This window comes from Coloeus monedula (genome assembly GCF_965178545.1).
Source record: "Coloeus monedula genome assembly, chromosome: Z".
In the NCBI taxonomy this organism is placed as follows: domain Eukaryota; kingdom Metazoa; phylum Chordata; class Aves; order Passeriformes; family Corvidae; genus Coloeus; species Coloeus monedula.
This window is the reverse complement of record NC_138822.1, coordinates 7,042,925-7,061,399: the sequence shown is the minus strand read 5'-3', so window position 1 is coordinate 7,061,399 and position 18,475 is coordinate 7,042,925. Positions and strand designations below refer to the sequence as shown.

Genomic DNA, 18,475 nt, shown 5'->3' with positions numbered 1-18,475 from the left:
TGTGTGACTTACTAACTGGGTACATGTAGCAGGTATTCAGCTGGGTATCTTCTGATAACCTTCTTCCACAAAATCTCCCCATTTGATTTTAGTGATTCAGCTAAACTATTCTGATGTAATTTATGACTACCCATGGCTTTGAATTTAGCAATCTAACACAGAACACAAGCAAAAGAGAATTTCCTACAAATTCTTAGTATCAGCATTCCCACTGGTGCTCATACAGTATTGTCTAAGCATACAACTTGCTCATAATCATTGAGTATTATTTTTGGGATAGAGTATGCACTGCTAGTGAAAAGCCTATGAGTTCTTTATGCATATGCATATGGCTTTGTTCTAAAAGGAAAGAAAGTAGCATCTTGAAAGGTAAATTGAAGTAATGTGCCTGAAGCCTGCAGCAAATTAATTCATCCATTAATCAGTTTTTGTTGGGTTTTTTTCTAACTAGAAACTCCAGGATGACAAAGAAAAGTTAACAAAATGCAGCCATGCTTTTAAGAAAATAATGGAGCATTTGAATGCACAGTATGAGACACTAAAGAAGGAGCTGCAAGAAAATGAGACGCATTCTCAGGTATAGGTCAAGTTACATATTATCCTTTCAGTTGTTACTTTCTAGGTTTTGGTTTTCTCACTTACATGAAGCATTGTAAGACAGAATCTGTTTATTCCTTCTCAGTGAGTTGTCTAAATCATATGTTGTAAGTGTGTAGCTGTATTTGCTGTTTTCAAACAAAAGTTAATATTCTGACAACAAATGGCTTGTAAGCTTTGGATTACTAGCAGAGAAAGTATGTGAATCCTTTGTTTAAGTTTTTCTGTTAATCTTGCTCAGAACTCTCTACCTTCTGCCCTTCCTTTGCTTAAGTAGTTTGAGGATGAACTTAGAAAGAAACTGCAGGGGAAAAAAAAGTCACTACTAATAGCTAAGATCCCTTTTGCTTTTAAAGTCATGGTGATAATTTTTTTTCTTTAAATCTATGCTATTAATTCCATTTTCCTTTTTCCAATTCTTCTGCTCCTTGCAGGCCCCTGAAGTTTTAGGATCTGTTCACACTTCTTTAAACAACTTTGGTATACATGTATTTACATTTCAAAAGTGAATCAGGAAAGAAGATGTTTATAACCTCTTGAGCAGCTTTTATTCTTTCATTATAAACACACATAAATTGCTGTCATTTTGGCAACAGAACTTTACTGGAATAAAGTTTTGAATGCACAGAAGGAAAATGGGTAACCTTAAAATGAGGTGGAAAGGGAAATTGATTTTTTTGTATTGCATTTCACTGATTTTTATTGCTTGAGGTTGTTGAGATATTTGTCCTTTAGGACTGTTATACTTTTTTTCTAATATGGTTAAAAGCTGAAGGTCATATTGGACATTTTTAAGTTGACTTTCTTGTGGAATGAATGTTGTGGAGCAGATGAGAAGGCATAGCTCTGACTGAGGCATATGTGTCTATTTGTAGCATAGGATTATTAAAATCATTCTAGGGTGATGATCTAAATCCTCAAAGCTACATGCCAAAGTGTGCAAGACTTCAGATACTGTGTATCTTTTTTGCCAAGACCAAATTCTAGAGTTTAAGTAAATCAGAAATGCATACTCAAGACAGTGTTAAGATACTTGCATAATTAGGCTTAACATTTTCTATAAATTAGTAGTTGTACAGCATTTCTTCAGTTCATTAAGCTGTGGCAGTTCTATTTTGATGTGTTTGAAAAGGATTTGTTTCTGTCCTGAGTGTAAATATCCTCAGTGTGAATTAAGGTATGTCTTATAGTAACTGAATATTTGACATTCATCAAGCATTTTGAAGTTCAAATGGTGTTCATAAATGTGGAGGACTTGGGCAATTTTGCAAGAGGTCAACTGGTCTTCAAGCAGTTACTATAAAAAATACACTGGATCTTTCCTTTTCTGTGCGCAAGACAGTAAGTATTTCAGTTCCAGGTTCCTTTACTGGCTGTGTTGTGTGCAGCAACATCTACAAAGAGGACAATAACAATTTTAATTGGTCAGAAATACCTAGTCTTGGAGACAAAGATTGCCTTGTTTGATGCAAACCAGTACAATATAAAACTGATTCTTTACTGTTAAGGTTTGAGTTATACAGCAATTATTTTCGTCTCTTCCAGCTTAATAATAAGCTTTTAAGTAGAATACTGTGATATTTTCCTTATTTGTTATCTTAGTTTCCACTGAAAGTTTAGTCCCAGAATGATTTTCAGTTTTACATTTAAAAATAACAGCTTCGTATCTTGAAATGCAGAACCTTGAACAGTAGCATCAGAAAAACAAATATAAAATTGTATTGTAAGGAAGCAGCCATCAATATAATGTCCACATTAGTTTCCTGTTGATGCTGAAAGTATTGAAGAAGTGCCAGCACTGAACCCACATTCCTACAATCTTCTTGCTGCAGCTCTGTTCTTATCGCAGCTTCTGGCATTGGACAGGAAACTTAACTATGGAAGTAAGGAAGTTTCTTCTGTGTAGTGCAAAGTCCAAGACAGTGTCAGGAAATATTGCATCTTTGGTGATTTTAGATCTTACTGATTTTAAGAAGATCATCTAAATGATATGAAGCATAATGAGAATTAGTATCTCTCTGAATTGTTCACCTTTTTATTTCTGACTTGCCCATTAACTTCCTTATATGACAAGTCTTGAATTCTCATCGGATTTTTTCATCTGTTACTGCAGTTGCATGCAGTGCTTTTATACAGATGGATTATGAAGAGCTTAATTATATATGCAGGTTAATGAGCAGCAGCTTTAAAAACATTTTGCCATTGTTTATCATTTCTGTGTTTTTTATGTGAAATAACTTTGATTTTATCAGATTATAGAGTATAAGGTACTGATACAAAATCATTTGTGTAAAATATGTTTGTAATAATTACCATTTTGATTTTTGGCTCTTTTTGTGGTTTTATGTTTTCAGCTTACAAATTTGGAGAGGAAGTGGCAGCACCATGAGCAAAATAACTTTATGATGAAGGAGTGTATCCTTTTCTTTAAGAAGTAAGAGTCAAATTCACACACTGTATTAATTGAGGAAGAAGTCTGTTTCCTCCAGTAGAATGAGACAGGACGGAATGGGCTGCAGAAGACAGGGGAGGAGGGGAAAGGCAATCCTTTGCAAATACCTGCAGATATTATATGTAGCAAAACTTGCATGTGTTGTCTGAAACAATTTACAGGGTCCTAAAGCGTAAGCTTTGCCTTGCAGTCTGGAATTTTTCCATCTTTCTCGGGTTTGCCACTAGGTTTCATACAAAGTTCATCTTCACATCTCTCCAGTCTTATCTGAAATTAATCTGCCAGGGTAGCACTGTTTGAAAATATGCTGGAGTGGGGGAAATGTCTTGTAGCTCTCTCTTTATGTGATTCAAATTAACGAGTTGTATTCCAGTAATCATATCAACAAAATCATTATTTGCTGATTTGCAAATGGCTTTGATAAGATAGTTTTTGAAATTAGGAAAAGCACAGAAGTTTATTTTAATTAGAGTTGATGGTTCTTCTCATCTGGTACTATTTTTCTATTTTTCTCCTTAGTTATGATAGAGACCTGAATAGGACCAAGGTACACTTTTATTTTGTATTCTAGGGACAGTGAATTCACTGCAATAAAATTACTTCTTTAAAGTTATTTAAGAAATAAATTTTTGTTTAAAAAATCTCTAAGACACAAAAAATCGCTGTTTTGTGATTCAAGTACAAATGTAATTGGTAAAGATAACATCAAAACTAGACCCCACCATCTAGCGTAGTGTGTTGGACAGTGAACATTCCTTCATGTCTCAGAAAATGGCACAGGGATATATTTTGGGCAATTTTGTGATAGCCTAGCCATCACAGAAATAATACTGATGATCATGATAATATATTTAATAATTAATGCACATACATATAGCTATATGTATACGTAGACATATAGTGTTGTTTTCTTCAGATACCAAATATCCCATTTCTCGAATCTGGTAAGTGCTCTAATTCTTAGAAAAACATCTGAAAAAAGTCTTGTACAGTGTAATATAGTTGGAGCTACCTCCTCTTTGAAGGAGGCTCTACAGAAATATTTTATTAAGGCAATACTCTTAAACACAATTTTTCTTAACAAAAAAGACTTTAAGACAAACCAAGAGAAAAAGATGATCAGGATATTAAAGTATCTCCTAACTTGGTATGAAATATTGCCTATCCAAGTGCAGACCCTTGAACAGAGTATGTCTGCTTGGGCTACTGGAGAGGGGCTGCTTTCTTGGACTGGGACTTTTGTAGCCAGACTGTATGGCTGTACATAGCTGAGTGCCTTGAAATGGTTTAGTTTGCAGTGTAACAATAGGCAGAGTCCTTCATGAGGGACTTACTGCCTATATAAATATATAAATATATATGAAAACAAAAGTGACTCAGACATGTAATCACTTTTTTTTTCTACAGTGCTTGTCATGAGATGGCAGCTAGTAAATTAGCCCCAGTCTGAGTTTTTTCCACTATTTTCACCCCTTGACGGTTTTCATAGAAGGAAGTGTATGGTATTATGGTTCCCTTGTGATCTGTGATTATGCTCATATTCATACTGGCAGTTTGTTTCCTTAATTCGTTTAATCAGTCATAGCAACAAAAAGTCAGGAGAGTGACTACCAGCCAATAAAGAAGAATGTGAAAAAGCTGGTCAAAGAATACAACCAAGCTCTCATAGAAGCTTTGCAGAACACCAAGAACTGAACCTAGGCATTTCCTTCCTGCCCGAATGGACCAACAATGAGAGATGTGCAAAGGCCGCATGGAAAGCTGGACTACTGAGATCATTCACTCACCACTAGGGTGACAGATATTCTTAAAATTATTTTACCAGGTTTTTAGAAGTTACCGGTTTTAATACTATCCCTCCTCTTGTAATGTTTAAAATTTTTAGAAATAAACATCTGAATTTTAGAAACAAAAAGGAAATACTGCCCAATGAGTTACTGAGGCCCGTTGCTGAATTGCATCTCAATGTGAAATTTTAGTCTGCTTTACACACTGAATTTCTAATTGCCCTGTAGTCCTACCCCTTCCAAACAGAACAGGAGGACTGCTTGACAGGTTGTCATATGCATTATCTTAAATTAAGTGTGTAATAAGCTAAATGGTAATACCAGCATACCATACCTATATAGATAGCAATTTATACCAAGTAAGGAAAGCATCTAAGGATGAGAAGTGTCTTTTAAAGTCATAATTGCTTCGTAGTGTAAAATCTTAAAATAAAAGCAAATGCCAGCAAATTGTCATTTCCTAATGGAGAATTAACTTCTTATTTTTTAAGATGTAATTATAAAGAGCGAACTATGATAAAAAGCAGTGAAACATAGCTAACACTGATTTTGTGTGGAGTATTTTACTGCTGTAGTATTCACCAGTAAAGGAAATAGCAGAGAAAATTATTTGTATATTTTCTGCAATGTTTTTTTTCCCTCCAGTTTCAACAAGCAGTGTCATATGGAACCGCTGACAAGAAGACAAGGAAGAGTTTCAACATAGAACAAAAAAATGTGTAGAAAATAACAATGTGCTTTATGATATAGAAATTTCAGAAAATGTTTAGATAAAAAAAATTCCATTTATATATTTTTATCACATTCTACAGGTAATGTATTTATAAACTGCTTATTGATAATTTCTTTCACCTGGTATATTGTAAGCTAGTCCTGATCAAATAGAAAAAGCACAGTTGACTATAGGTAGAAATCTTAGCTAAACAGTAAACTAGCCTTGTGGAAAGAAACTACTAAAAAGCAATGGGAACTGGTTTTATAATTGTTCTGCTCTCATAGAAAAGTTTTCCAGAAAAGAGGTAGACTATGCACCTCACTTTATAAAACTGGAGTAGAGAAATAATTAGAAAATATTCTGAGTCCATTGAAATAGTTCTGTATTTTTATCACTAAATTTCCGCAAATCTCTGATTGTGATTTTGAGTATAAAGAAATCTGTAACCTAAAAATACTGAAGATTTGTGCAGAGAGCACTGTGTTTGCAAATTCAGCACACTAAACCGTGTTGCTTTATATATTTATAATATTTAGAGATAATGGAACAGGATTTCTATAAACTAAGGACTGTTATCTAGGGGAAATTCCTACTAAAGTCTCTTCCTTCCTGTCAGAGTTTCAGCTATTCCAGAGAAAGCCCATTATTTGCAGAGATAGTTGAAGTCTAATATTCTCACCAATCAAACCATCAGCCAGAGAGATCGCCTCCTGAATTCCACTTGTGCTAGAATAACATATTGTAGTGAACAATGGAAAAAAGCTGCAGACTGAATAAACAGACTGCTCTGACTTTGCTTTCTCTCAGGGCAGGGGAAGGTTTTATTCCTTGGTAGTGATTCTGTAAGACAGCGTGGTAAAGTTTACAGGTTTTTGTTGTGTTCCCCGGAGGTGCCTGTCATGAAACCCCTTTCTCTAGCATGCTGTTCTTTTTCTTGTTCTACTGAAGGATCTTCAGATAACCTGTTTCTGTGTGAGAATCTTATCACTCATTCTTTCTCTTAACAATTCATCCTTATGGTCCTTGATAGCAGTCATAGTACCCATGGCTGAAAAGAACTCTATGGATTCTAAGTGATGAGCTATGCAGCAAGTGTTTCATCTTCCTCTGGAAGATGAGTAACTCACTCCCAGTAGTGAGCTGAGTAAACTGTACCCTTACCTAGTTCCTCAAGTATCAGTGAAAATCACCTTTTCTTTAACTCTTTATATCTTTTTTTTTTTTTTTTAATATGGTTTAAGTACCAGACACACAGTACTTTTTCACTGAAACTCCTGTGTATACATCAGGACACTAATTCAGTAACACAGGTCTCTGTCTACCCAGGCAGTCTTTTATCCATTTTATGCTATGACTTCAGACTGAGAGGACATGAATTAACTGGCAGCATCTGCGAGGTGGAGATACTTAAAACCTCTTCTGCTCACCTCTCTTACCAGGGCTGAGTAAGGATCACCTCCCTCAGCCTGCCTGGCAATGCTCTTCCTAACATGTGCTAGAATACTGCTGGCCTGTTTTGCTGTGCATTGTTGGCTCTTGGTCAGCTTGGTGTACACCAGGAAGGGCCCCAAGGTCCTTCTCAGGAAAGCAGGTTTCCAGCCACTCAGCCCTCAGTGTGCATGGGTGCCTGGATTGTTCCTCCACAGGGGCAGGACTTTACATGTGTCGGAACTTCATGACATTCTTGGCTGCCCACTTCACCTGTTTAGGTCTCTCTGGACAGCACACCATATGGTGTATCAACCACTCCTCCCAGCTTTGTGTCATCTGCATGCGTCCTGAACTCTGACCCATCGTCCAGGTCATCAGTGAAAAGGTTAAACAGTATTGCCCCCATATCCATGGCTGTGGTATTCCACTACTGTCTGGCCTCCAGCTGGACTTCAGGCCACTGACCACACAGTGAGCCCCGAGCCTGCTTATCTAACCATACTTTGTCAGCATTATCTATGAGGATTTAATGGAAAATTCTGGCAAACACCTTGCTTATGTTGAGGTAAACAACATCCTAACCTCTCTCCTTGTTCAGTGAGTTAGTTGCCTCATTTTGGATGGCTATCAGGTTGGTTAAGCATAATTTCTTCTTCATAAATCTGTGCTCTCTACTCATGATCACCTTCCCATCCTTCATGTGTCTGGAAATTGTATACAGCCTTAGTTGCTCCACAGCTTTCTCAGGGATTGAGATGAGGCTGACCAGTCTGTCATTCCCTGGGTCACTCTTCTTGCTCTCCTGAAGGTAGGAGTGACATACTCTGTCTTTCAATATTCAGAAGCCTCTCTCTTACCACCATAAAAAAAAAAAAGGTACTCAGGAATGACCTTGCAATGCCATAAGTCAGCTACCTCTGTACACATGTGGGTGCATTTCAACAAGTTCCATGGCGTTATGTTTTCCAGTTTGTTAAAAGTTCCCTAACCTAGTCTCCCTTCAGTAAGATGCCACTGAGGCATTAGGATACCATGTTTGACAATTATTGTCACTCCACATCCCACTTCAATGGCACACCTTACATCAAGAAGCATTTCAATTTCAAAGCCTTCAATCGAAGGGTGTGTTGCTGCCATGTTGTTTATCCTTTGCTTGAGGACAAGCACAGGAACGACTACTGTGTTCCCAGTTCATGATGGCATGACAGTGCACCAACCTTGTTCCCATATATTAAGGGATGTCATCATATCTCCAGGCAAACCCTTATTTTTGCTGCAAGCAAAGGTTAATCCTCTTGTTGGTCTTCCTGCTTCATCTTGCCTTCACTACTTTTCACGGTGATTAAAAAATCTTGTCTGTCTTTCAAAATAAGTTTGTTTTTTTAAAATTTCTCTTAGTGAGCTTAGAAGTCAACAATGCAGTATTCCTTTGAGCAATTCTAGACAGGTGGAACACTGAGAGTTCTTTCCTCCTGACAACTTTAGTTAATGGCTCTTAGTGTTAGTATGTGCTGTTTCATAATTGTAGGGACATGTTTCCAAGGTGAAGTGGTTGTAAGTTCTTTCGGTACACTTCCCAATTTCCTGCTGCTGGTATAAAACAAAACTACAAGGCATAATGCAGGCCTTAAGACGAGGTGCTAGCCATTAGAATGTATTCGTTTGAGGAGAAAGAGATTAAAAGATTACTTTGTAACTGTTCTTAAAGTACCTGCTTTGAGTGAACTCCTTGGAAACATAGCTCATGGTGTTAAATCATCTGGGTGTGGTGGATGTTGCAATCAGAGTGAAAACCCTTCAGATTCTGAAAGTGGTCGTAAAATTGGAGCTCGCTTGAACAGCTACACAGTGTGAATAGCAGCTGAACACCAAATGATACATGTCTTGTATGTGCAGAGCAAGGCCCTGAAATGCAGGTCAATCACTCAGAAGGGAACTGGATTACTCCCAAACAAAATAGTTGTCATCTTTTTGAGTAAAGAGGAAGCCTTTAAGCATTCACAGCTACAGAAATGATCTGAATTCAAATCCCAGCTTTGATTAATCATTTGTTGGGATCGACAAAATCTTGGAGCAGAGGAAGAAATGTTCTTGCCGTGACTTGAGCCCAACACTTACAGGTTCTCCTTTCAGGAAGGAGGACTAACTGGACAATATGCCAAATGTGTGAAATGGGAGGAAATGTTCCACATTAAAAAAAAAAGAGAGAGAGAAAAATAAAGAGCCAGAAACGTTAAATTATCCCCTCTTGTTTCCTCTTGTAGAGTGAATTCCTTGAAAGCTACATTCATTTAAAGTGACTGAGCTTGATTCACTGAGCACTGGTATCTTTGTATCAGCCCCAAGATTTCTGCTGTGCAGCAAGGATGAATAAGGTGCAAGACCTGTCTCCAACATAAAACTCAAGTTTGCCCACAAATACTTGTGATGTAAGGGGGAGTCAGCACCTCTTAAAATTAGGAAGAAAAATAAAATAGTGACTATAGTAGAAATTATCAGTTGCATCAGTGACTTTAACAATTATGCATGAGAGACAAAATTCTAAATAAAGCCTTCAGATTTCCAAGATTTCTGCAAGACTTCCAGTCCCAAATTTGGAAGAAGAGGCAGGTGGACAGGAAATTTACCACTAAGTTGTGCTTGTTTAAAATCACCATTAAAAAGCACCATTAAATCATACTAACAGTGTGATAATAAGTCAATGGAAGATAGCAGGTCCTGCAAACAGGATATTAAGAATGAATTTTTGTAACCCTAATGGCTGAGAACACTACCCCTGAGATCTAGTCAGCATGACCCATTTCCTGGTCCTTGGAAACAGTAGTCAGATCTGCAAAGATCATATGCATTACAAGGCTTATGAAATTAATCTTTATTTCTCCAGATGGCAAAACCATGAAATTTGCCTTGTTCATGCCCTACTATTATTGCTGTGCATCACTTGGGGAGATTTAATATCAATATCTTAAAGATATTTGGATATATAATTGTTGCCATTAAACATAAACACACAGACTCATTTGTCCTTCAAAATTTATTGTAAAAAACTACAATGAAAGTAGTACAACAGAGAAGCAATTTTTTTGTCCTTCTGCTGACAATGGGCAGGCTAGTCTAAAATATACATGAAGCATTTTTCAAAAGAATACAAGTGACTTGCAAAGCAGAAGTTTTCCGAGCATAGATGTTAGACAAATGGCCTAATGTTCTTCACATTGACTTTACTCATACAGAAGCTCTAAAGTACTCTTGTGTTTTTTCATCAGCTGAGCTTTCCCTTTGAAAGAAACCTGAAATCCCCATCAGGTCCTGTGTTTAATTCCATTCAGTAAATTCCCTTTCATTTCAGTATCAAGGAAGACAGGAAAGCAACAGCTCCCTTTGGCTAAGGCTGTTCTGTAGACTGCTTGGTACTCAGCCATTTTCCAGGCTATGTTCTCCAAGAGAAACTCTTTTTTAGAAAAGAAAACAAAAATGCTGAGCAAAAAGAGTGGATCATATGTTTGCAACCCTGAATTGCCTTCTGAGTATGCATATGCAGAGGAAGCAGTGCAGCAAAAAACTGTTACCTTTTCTACCTCACCTTAAGGTTTCTCAGAACTACCCATTTCGATAGCACCATTCCTCCATACTGTCCTATCCACGTTTGCATGACATGTACCCCAGAAACCTTTACCTCCCTCAATTTACCACTGCCACTGAAGTGGTAGGGGCAGTGCTTATCCTGAAGTCTTAGACCAGCAGCTGCACATGTCCTCTCCCTGGCCACCTGTCTGCTACCTCTCACTTCCATGTGGTCCCAGATAGATGGCTTAGGGGCTACAGCTGGCCGCAATGGCATAGGCCATGTTGCAGAGGAGAACAGGATCTGTTTGAGAAAAGAAGCTTAAACCCCATCATTTGTGAGCCTTTGTTTCACATTAGCTGACTGTGGTGAGTAATAATTCCTAAAGTTCCTTTGCTGCTTCCTAATAAGACGTATCGACATCATGTCAAGGCCAAAGTAATGGCTTGGTTCCAAAAAATATGTGACCAGACACTGCAAGAGGATATGTGATTTCTGCTAACACATCTACCTGACTAAAGAAGTGCAGTGGTATTGTTTCTTTTTCCTCCTCACATATTTCCATGTGGTGCAGCATGTATGAATGGGTTGTCCTTGAGACAAGTGTGCTGCTTATCTAAAGAGGAAAGCCTGGTGTCAGGAGTTCAGGGCACTTGACGTATCATAAAATTAGCCTTCAGCAAAGACAGTTATGAAAAGCCATGTTTAATGCTAGGATTATATTTACATGTTGGAAGACAATTTGTTTCCCTGTTGCAAGTAATTTAAACTTATGCATGCCATTATGTTGGGGGTTAAGATGTGAATATGTTTGAATCAGCAGTTAACCACCAACAAAACTGATGTTTCTGAGGGGAACTCTTTCAAAACTGCCTTTTGGAGTCTTTCCAAGTATCTTTAGAAAAGACAAGAGTGTGGTCTAGGCCAAAATACAGCTACATACCTACCTGAAGATGTGGCAAGGATGCTCATTGGACACCCTGATAGTCAACAGCCCCACATGCAATGAAAGTTAGAGTAACTCTGTAAAATATTTTACTCCTTGTCCCATCCTTACTTTTAGCCCAGTTTATTTGACTGGCCATCAGGTTTTGCCAAAGGCTATTTGGAATTCTTCATGTCATTAATAGTGAATGCAGGCTGAGACTCAGTATCCCCATTAGCTAAGGACTATCTGTTTGGTGGTGGGGACAGGCAATTCTACTGCACTTTTGTGTCGCTCACTAATCAGAAGGTGATCAGATAATACAGTTTTTACTTCAAGGGACACAAAATTAATATGACCTACCTTAAAAAATACTTACCTTCTAGGCACATGAAATACAAGGACGAAAATATGAAAGGTAGACCTAGCAGACACTTAATGTTGAGTGAGAATAAGACAGAATATTGAAATCCTTTAAATTCTGCAGTAGAAAAAGCTTATCATGTGATTAATTTGGACTTCAGTGGGAGCACTAATTAAGTGGTGGCACTTAAAAGCTTTCCAAATAGAAACAGACCTACGTTTAACACATACTACATATAAAGGAGTACTTTAGTGTTTGCTGAATTGTAGATGCTATTCTTCATTTCTTTGAGAATTAAATTTTGTAATGAAACAGAAATGAACTACACAATCCTGCTGATGCTGGTACCCTAAACAAATTCTGGCTTGGGTTGGTATGTATCTCCTCTCTTCTGGCTTCAGCAGGCCTTTGCAACCTTCTTGTATTTGTGGAATGCTTCATGTGCAGGCTGTCCACTCTGAGATAAATAACTACCTTGCCATCATGGCAGCTGAAATGATCAGTAGGCACAAGTTGGTTCTTCAAAAAAGAATGAACAGCTCACCTGGCCCATTATTCATACTGCAAAGTCAGTATCAGAAGCATTACTTTCTATTTAGGTGTATTTCAAATGGAGACATGATGCATTTCTCTTTAGTGACCTCTTTACAGCAGGAAAGTGAGATGTAAGTGGAAACTTTAAAAACCCCTCTAAGATTAGAACAGCAATCTGGAGAACCACAGCCTTGACCGCAGTTGTTTAAGCCTGTCCCGTCTCCTTTCTTCCTGCTCCCCATCCCTCAACAAATCATAAATAATCAAGGATTGGCCAACTTATAAACAGGTTAAATGAATAACAAAACAGTTATCCACTAGATGGGAAATATGATAATATTTAGTATCTGCTAATATAGTAAGTGTTCTGATATTGGAGGGATCTCTACTTGCAGACTTATAAAAGCTAAGGTGCAATTGGAGAGGGGTGATCACTACTGCTTCACATCTAAGAGTAAAAGAAGAGTAGATGTTCTCCAAAATCTAAAATGGACAAAATATATGTGTTTATTTTAGTCTGAAACCAAACCACATAAATATCGTATATTCTGCCTCCTTTAAGCATCAAAAAGGAATTTTAGTAGTGTTTGTACCTCATACTGTGTTTTTGCACCCACAGGGTATTTTCAGTATAAATTTCTACTTGGTTTGGCTTTTGGTTATATGGAGGGAAAGGAGGGACACACGTAAGGAACTCTGGGCTGCTGCCTTCCCATTTGCTGTGGTTGTAACCCTTCTCTCCACATGGCAATAGACCTTGGGTGTGAAGGACTTCCTCTGTGAAATCTACACTACAATCAAAGGCTAAAAGGAGATTAAATCAAAGTAGGATAAACCCATATCCCATTTCCAAAATTGTGCTGAAAATTCCTTTTTCTGTATTTACATAAAAGTAATTCTGGTTGTTGGCATCTTGGCAGAACTACAGAACTTTCAAATGCTATATTGCCATGTATCATGTTTTGTCAAGTGCTCTTTAATTTCAGTTCTGTTTATATATACGAGTGCTGTCTTTACATTTATTTCATTCATTTTTTTTTTCTGCTTTTCTTTGTATTTTTTCTTTGTGTTTTGTTTTAGCTTCCGAGTTTTAAGACCTCCCTGAGTGATGCAGGCATTTTAATCCCACTGAAGTCATAATAACTCTGTATGAGATTTATTATTGCAACAAGTTTTCAGTCTGTTTCCAATTGTCAAATGTAAAGAAAAATAGTTTCCAGTAAAACACATGAACTAAGGGAATAGTTTGCTGGATTGTGGATGGCTTTGGTCTATACTGGATTCAGCTGGCTGCTTTGTTACTGTTTACTTCTTATTTTCATTATTGTGTGCAGAAATGCATTGCAGCCAGCAGCTTATGTGTGGATTAAATAAATAAGGGAAAACGCTATAGCATCCTGAGAACTTAGCAGACCTGGACTTTAAGAATGAGATAATAGCACTTTCCACCTACTCTACCTAGGCGGAGGATGTTTTACTTCCACTCTCACACCTACTGGAGGATGCCATCATTGTTCTTATTCTGCTGACTGTGAACAACAGCAGTCCCCTGCTTCTCCAGCAGCTCCAGATAATTGTTTTGATGTATTGCTGGATGGATGGGATTTGCACTCCCCTGCAGTCCTGCTGATACAAAAATGCCTTTAAGATCCTGCCTTTCCCATCCTAATCTACAAAGGAAACAGGAAAAAGGAACTTAAACTCCCTGTACTCAGACAGCAATGAGACTGTTCCAGCCTGCGCCAGTGCTCTGATTTCTTGCCTGTGACTTGTAAACAGCGTACCATGCAGGACAAGAGTATTTGCTAAAGGTCTGCCCCGAGGAAAGGATACTCCATGAACAGCTGTAAGAACTGGATGGATATACTTTGGAAAGCATGGACCCTCTAGCACACCTAGTTCTCTATGGATTCAGCCTGTTGATTTCAGGTAAACTTTGGCTCTAATAGCTGTAGTGGACCTGTCATGCCTTTCTTTGTTTTTCACACAGTATGCACCTAGCCTTTGACTTGTCTCCAGCGCTTACCTTTACTGATTTAAGTACTCGTGTTTGTTTCAATGAGTCCACTTCTCTGTGCAGAGCTCTTACAGCGAGTGAGGGCAGGACTGGGGCCAAGCAACTGGGGATGATTTAGCTACATGTAGGATTCACGGCTGCACCTTTTAACTGTTGAAGGTATTTGTTGATACATTTGTTGCAGCAGGGTTTCTTTTCTATCGAATGTACTAATTTTTTTAGATAGCTGATAACATTGAAACCATTGGTGTCTTTCCCTAAGGAATCTGCTCTAAATACAGATTAATGTCGACTTCTGTGACTGACTTTAAGAACTAGCCGTACACTGGATATGTGTAGCTATTCCAGTATCTGATTTTAGACAAGATTCCACAAGTGGCATTTAGATGAGAGTCAGTGGAAAAAAGAGGGAAAAAAATACAAGATCAATTAAAACCACTTAAAACACAGTTATATAGTATTATCAGCAAATGTCATTAGTTCAGCAAATCAGAAGTTATCATAAGAGATATCTGTAGAAAGGTATACACAAATATTATACTAATTCAAATTTAGTTTACAGTAATTTCAGCATTAATGTTAGAGATACATTGCTGAACCTATCACATGCAGAGCCCTGAGGGCTGTTCTCCTGCCATCAGATTCAAAGTTACTCCACATTTGAGTAAAGATCACTTTTACAATCCTCATTTTGATTTTCTAGTCAGTTTTTTCTGTAAAAATCTGTAAAAGAAAAATACAAGTCACATGACAATCTTAGACTCTTAACTCACCCTTAACCATTGCATTGAGATATATATACAGGTTGTTCGAGTCCACCTCACAGTAAAAATGTAATGTGCTGTAGAACTGCAAATTGTCCTGCAGTGAAAACCAGAAAGTAGCACGAAAAGGCAGAAGTCCTTATTTCCCTGCAACTTTCTTCACAATTGCTCTGTACAGATCTTCTTGATTAGCAGCATGCCAACAGCTGTTAACAATAAAATTACGAGTTTGAGATGTTACTTTTGGCATCTATAAAAGGCTAGAGGTTAATGCAGGCAAAAAAAAAAAAGTTTTTAATCTGTTGAAATCATGTTTGGAAATATTCTTATCTAGCAATTGCTGTAATAGGCTACATGTTGTTAATACCAATTCCTCTTCTGTGGCTTCAGTTTCTTGATTGTTTAAGCTGCACATGCATTCAACCTGTTTAGCCCTCAGATCACTTCCAGCATTACACTTTTTGGAAATATCTGGTGCTGTATGCACTATGGATGGAGAAGAAAAGCAAGTCCAGTTATTCCACCTTTTTTCCTTGTCCCTCCTATTTCTCTGCATGGTGTCATATACCTATTTGACATAGACAGCAACAACGTTCATTAAGTCACAAGTAGAGGAGAAACAAAAGTCATTTGCAGAGATTAGCTATAAAAATGTGGAGAGCACAGACAGCCCAGCACCAATGAACTGCCAGTCACTGCATTTTCCACAGGGGCTGACCAGCGAGGTGTGTGCTGTAGTCACACCCATCTCAATAGATCTGTCAGCTTTCCCGCTTTTGTTTGAGAATGATATCATGTTTCCTGGGGCGAGCAGTGGAAGACAATGCGAGCCTGCTTTCCTCTAGATACTGCAGGCGGAGTTCAGGAAAGCAGGAATGACATTCCCTGAGCAGGGGAGAGTCTACACTCCGTACAGACACTGAACTGGCTTAACCTTGTCCCCGATGATTGTGGGCTTCTCTGGGTGTGTTGCTGGGTAGGCACAAAATCCACTCCACCCTTTTTCTAGGTGAAAAGCACTGACTTGGCTCCCATTAGGAGAAATGGCCTTTGATTTAATGTCTTTTTATTTTTAATAGCAGTACTCCATTAGCAGCTAGAACTAATGATCCAGAGTGGAAGATGGCGTTCAAAGTATACACAAATGCTCACTTTTGCACTCTCTACATTCCACAGCAAATGTTCAATGAAACTGATAAGGAGTTGAATTTAATACTGCTGGGATTCTTCAAACTGTACTGAGTATCACCACATGTTTTTTCTTTTGGTTGTTTATGTTCCTGACATTTTGGAGTAGCAAAATTATGCTGACATCTATCCTGAAGTATGGATTCCAATGCTCAGCTTGTGGCTAGGTTCAGTTGGTTAAGTTCTGACCAAAGAAGAGCTGCAGATTTACTTATTCCCCTAAAGGCAAGGAATGAGTGTCACAACTTGCCTTTTTCCTCAGAAGTGCTTCAGACATCCTCAGGTGTCCTCAAATGGTCTAGAAATCTGCTTGCAGTTTCTCACAGGGAGCTAACTCTCAGAAATGTTCAAGTGTGAGCCTTATTTTAGCAAGATGACCACCATCAGTAAAGGACTGGTGAAAACCAGCAACAATTACAATTAGCTTCAATAACATTTGACTATTTCTATCAGGAAACAAATATATAGTCAAATGTCTCCATTCTCCAAGACAGAATCTTCTGTGCTACAGTTTTCCTCTGCCAATAATCTTAGATCCAGTGGCTTTCTAAAGATACTAGATTTTTTTTTTCTCACTTAGCTGTTGGACCCATATATGGTAAAAGACTAAAAATATTATAATAGCCTTTTTAGAAAAGGATAACAGTGGAGCAAACCAGTGCAGTAGCATTCAATAGCTCTCTATCATCTATGTTGATGGCTGCATTTTCTTTGGGATCAGTAGGGGTTATGAAAAAAAATCTAAATTATCATTATTATGTGACTCGTTTTCATATTTACAAAGTTGAACAGCTTTTAACATACATTACCAGAGACACAAGCACCTTTATAATGCTATAGGCTTTTCAAAATGACAAGTCAAAAGTTTTAGTTGGATTGGAAAGTTCTAACAATTCTGTTTCAAGACTTGTATTTCTCTTTTGAAGCTTAACTTAATCAAAAGAAAACCTGTATTAACCAGTGGCTAATCCATGCCTGTGACAGCGAGCAGGAATGTCATTCTTCCCATAATTGAAGGGACTAGGCCTCTGTGAGCATCTTCAAATAGGCTGTTGTCAGATCAAAGTGGCACCTGAACTTCAGTGTGTCGTATGACTGAGTGCTGGAGTTTTGAACCTCCCACAAAGAAATGGAGGAATACCACTTCTGACCTTTGAATGTCGGGAATTTCATAACTATAACTGTGAGGTTTTAATATCAGGTATTTGTTACATGACCAGACATTACATTGATCCACAACCTTTCTGACACCTAAATTATCAAACTACTAATGTGAATTAGAGGAATTTTAAACCAAATTCACTTTTTGTTCCTGAAGTGTATTTGATTTGTGAGACCCTGAAATTGCATCCGCCTGCCATACTGTGCCTGGTTCACACCTACTGAGATGCAGAGTAGCTCTCAGGAAGCCTGTGTTCCCAAAGGTCATTTCAACAGCTGGGAATAGTTGTGAGTGAAAAGGCATTACAATCAGGCCCAAAGGAATCAAATCTGAAAGGGTGAAATGAAACCACACTACATTTGTAAGTGTCAAAATATGCTATTGTTTTAGACACAATTTTCATATATAGATACATGAATACACATGTATTATATGGTTTTCATACTTAATCATAATTAAGATGGATAGATTACTTTTTTGCTGAATTTTCATTTAAGGGAAAACTGAAGTTGTAATATTTTGCACAGATTGTCTGATACCCACAAGATTTTTATCAGGAAAGCTTCAGTGAACAAGAGGGAGAATAGAAGTCATAGACATTGACTGTCACTGAGCAGATGGCCCTAGGGCAGGGGTCCTTCATGTGCTCATGATGAGAATTACCTGGGCTGGAAACCTGCTCTGTATCAGTCACATACATTTGAGTGTGCTTGGCCTAGACCCATCTCTTAAACAAACAAAAAACCGTGTCCAGCTCTCTTGGAAGACCAAGGAGTCAGTGTGGTATGATGGGTGTTGGGTAGGCACAGGAGCAATGAACCAAAAATGGATGCACCTACTACTTGTGTGAAACAGATTTAGTTCCATGGGCAGGTCCCTCTGTAATATAAGATCTATCTGGGGCTGGAGAGATGAAAATCTTAGAGAATCTGCAATGAAGAACTGCCTTCTAAAGACAGTCTCTGTCCTGTGCT

The 18,475-nt window shown here is 37.9% G+C and overlaps 2 protein-coding genes across 3 annotated transcripts in view; both read left to right on the top strand.

The window, feature by feature from the left end:
* The window catches only part of IFT74 (intraflagellar transport 74), a gene marked incomplete at its 5' end in the record, with an annotated part of 35,746 nt that extends 30,780 nt beyond the window's left edge, over positions 1-4,966 (top strand). The window contains 3 exons of the mRNA XM_082301121.1: positions 452-577; positions 2,952-3,012; positions 4,629-4,966. Coding sequence (XP_082157247.1) covers positions 452-577; positions 2,952-3,012; positions 4,629-4,744 — 303 coding nt within the window. The 3' untranslated portion in view covers positions 4,745-4,966. The remainder of the gene's footprint in view (positions 1-451; positions 578-2,951; positions 3,013-4,628) is intronic.
* A 9,198-nt stretch (positions 4,967-14,164) lies between these two features.
* Positions 14,165-18,475, top strand: part of TEK (TEK receptor tyrosine kinase) — a 45,532-nt gene continuing 41,221 nt past the window's right edge. For both annotated transcript variants that reach the window (XM_082301000.1, XM_082300999.1), the window contains exon 1: positions 14,165-14,299. In XM_082301000.1, the coding sequence (XP_082157126.1) occupies positions 14,248-14,299 (52 nt within the window). In that variant the 5' untranslated portion in view covers positions 14,165-14,247. The remainder of the gene's footprint in view (positions 14,300-18,475) is intronic.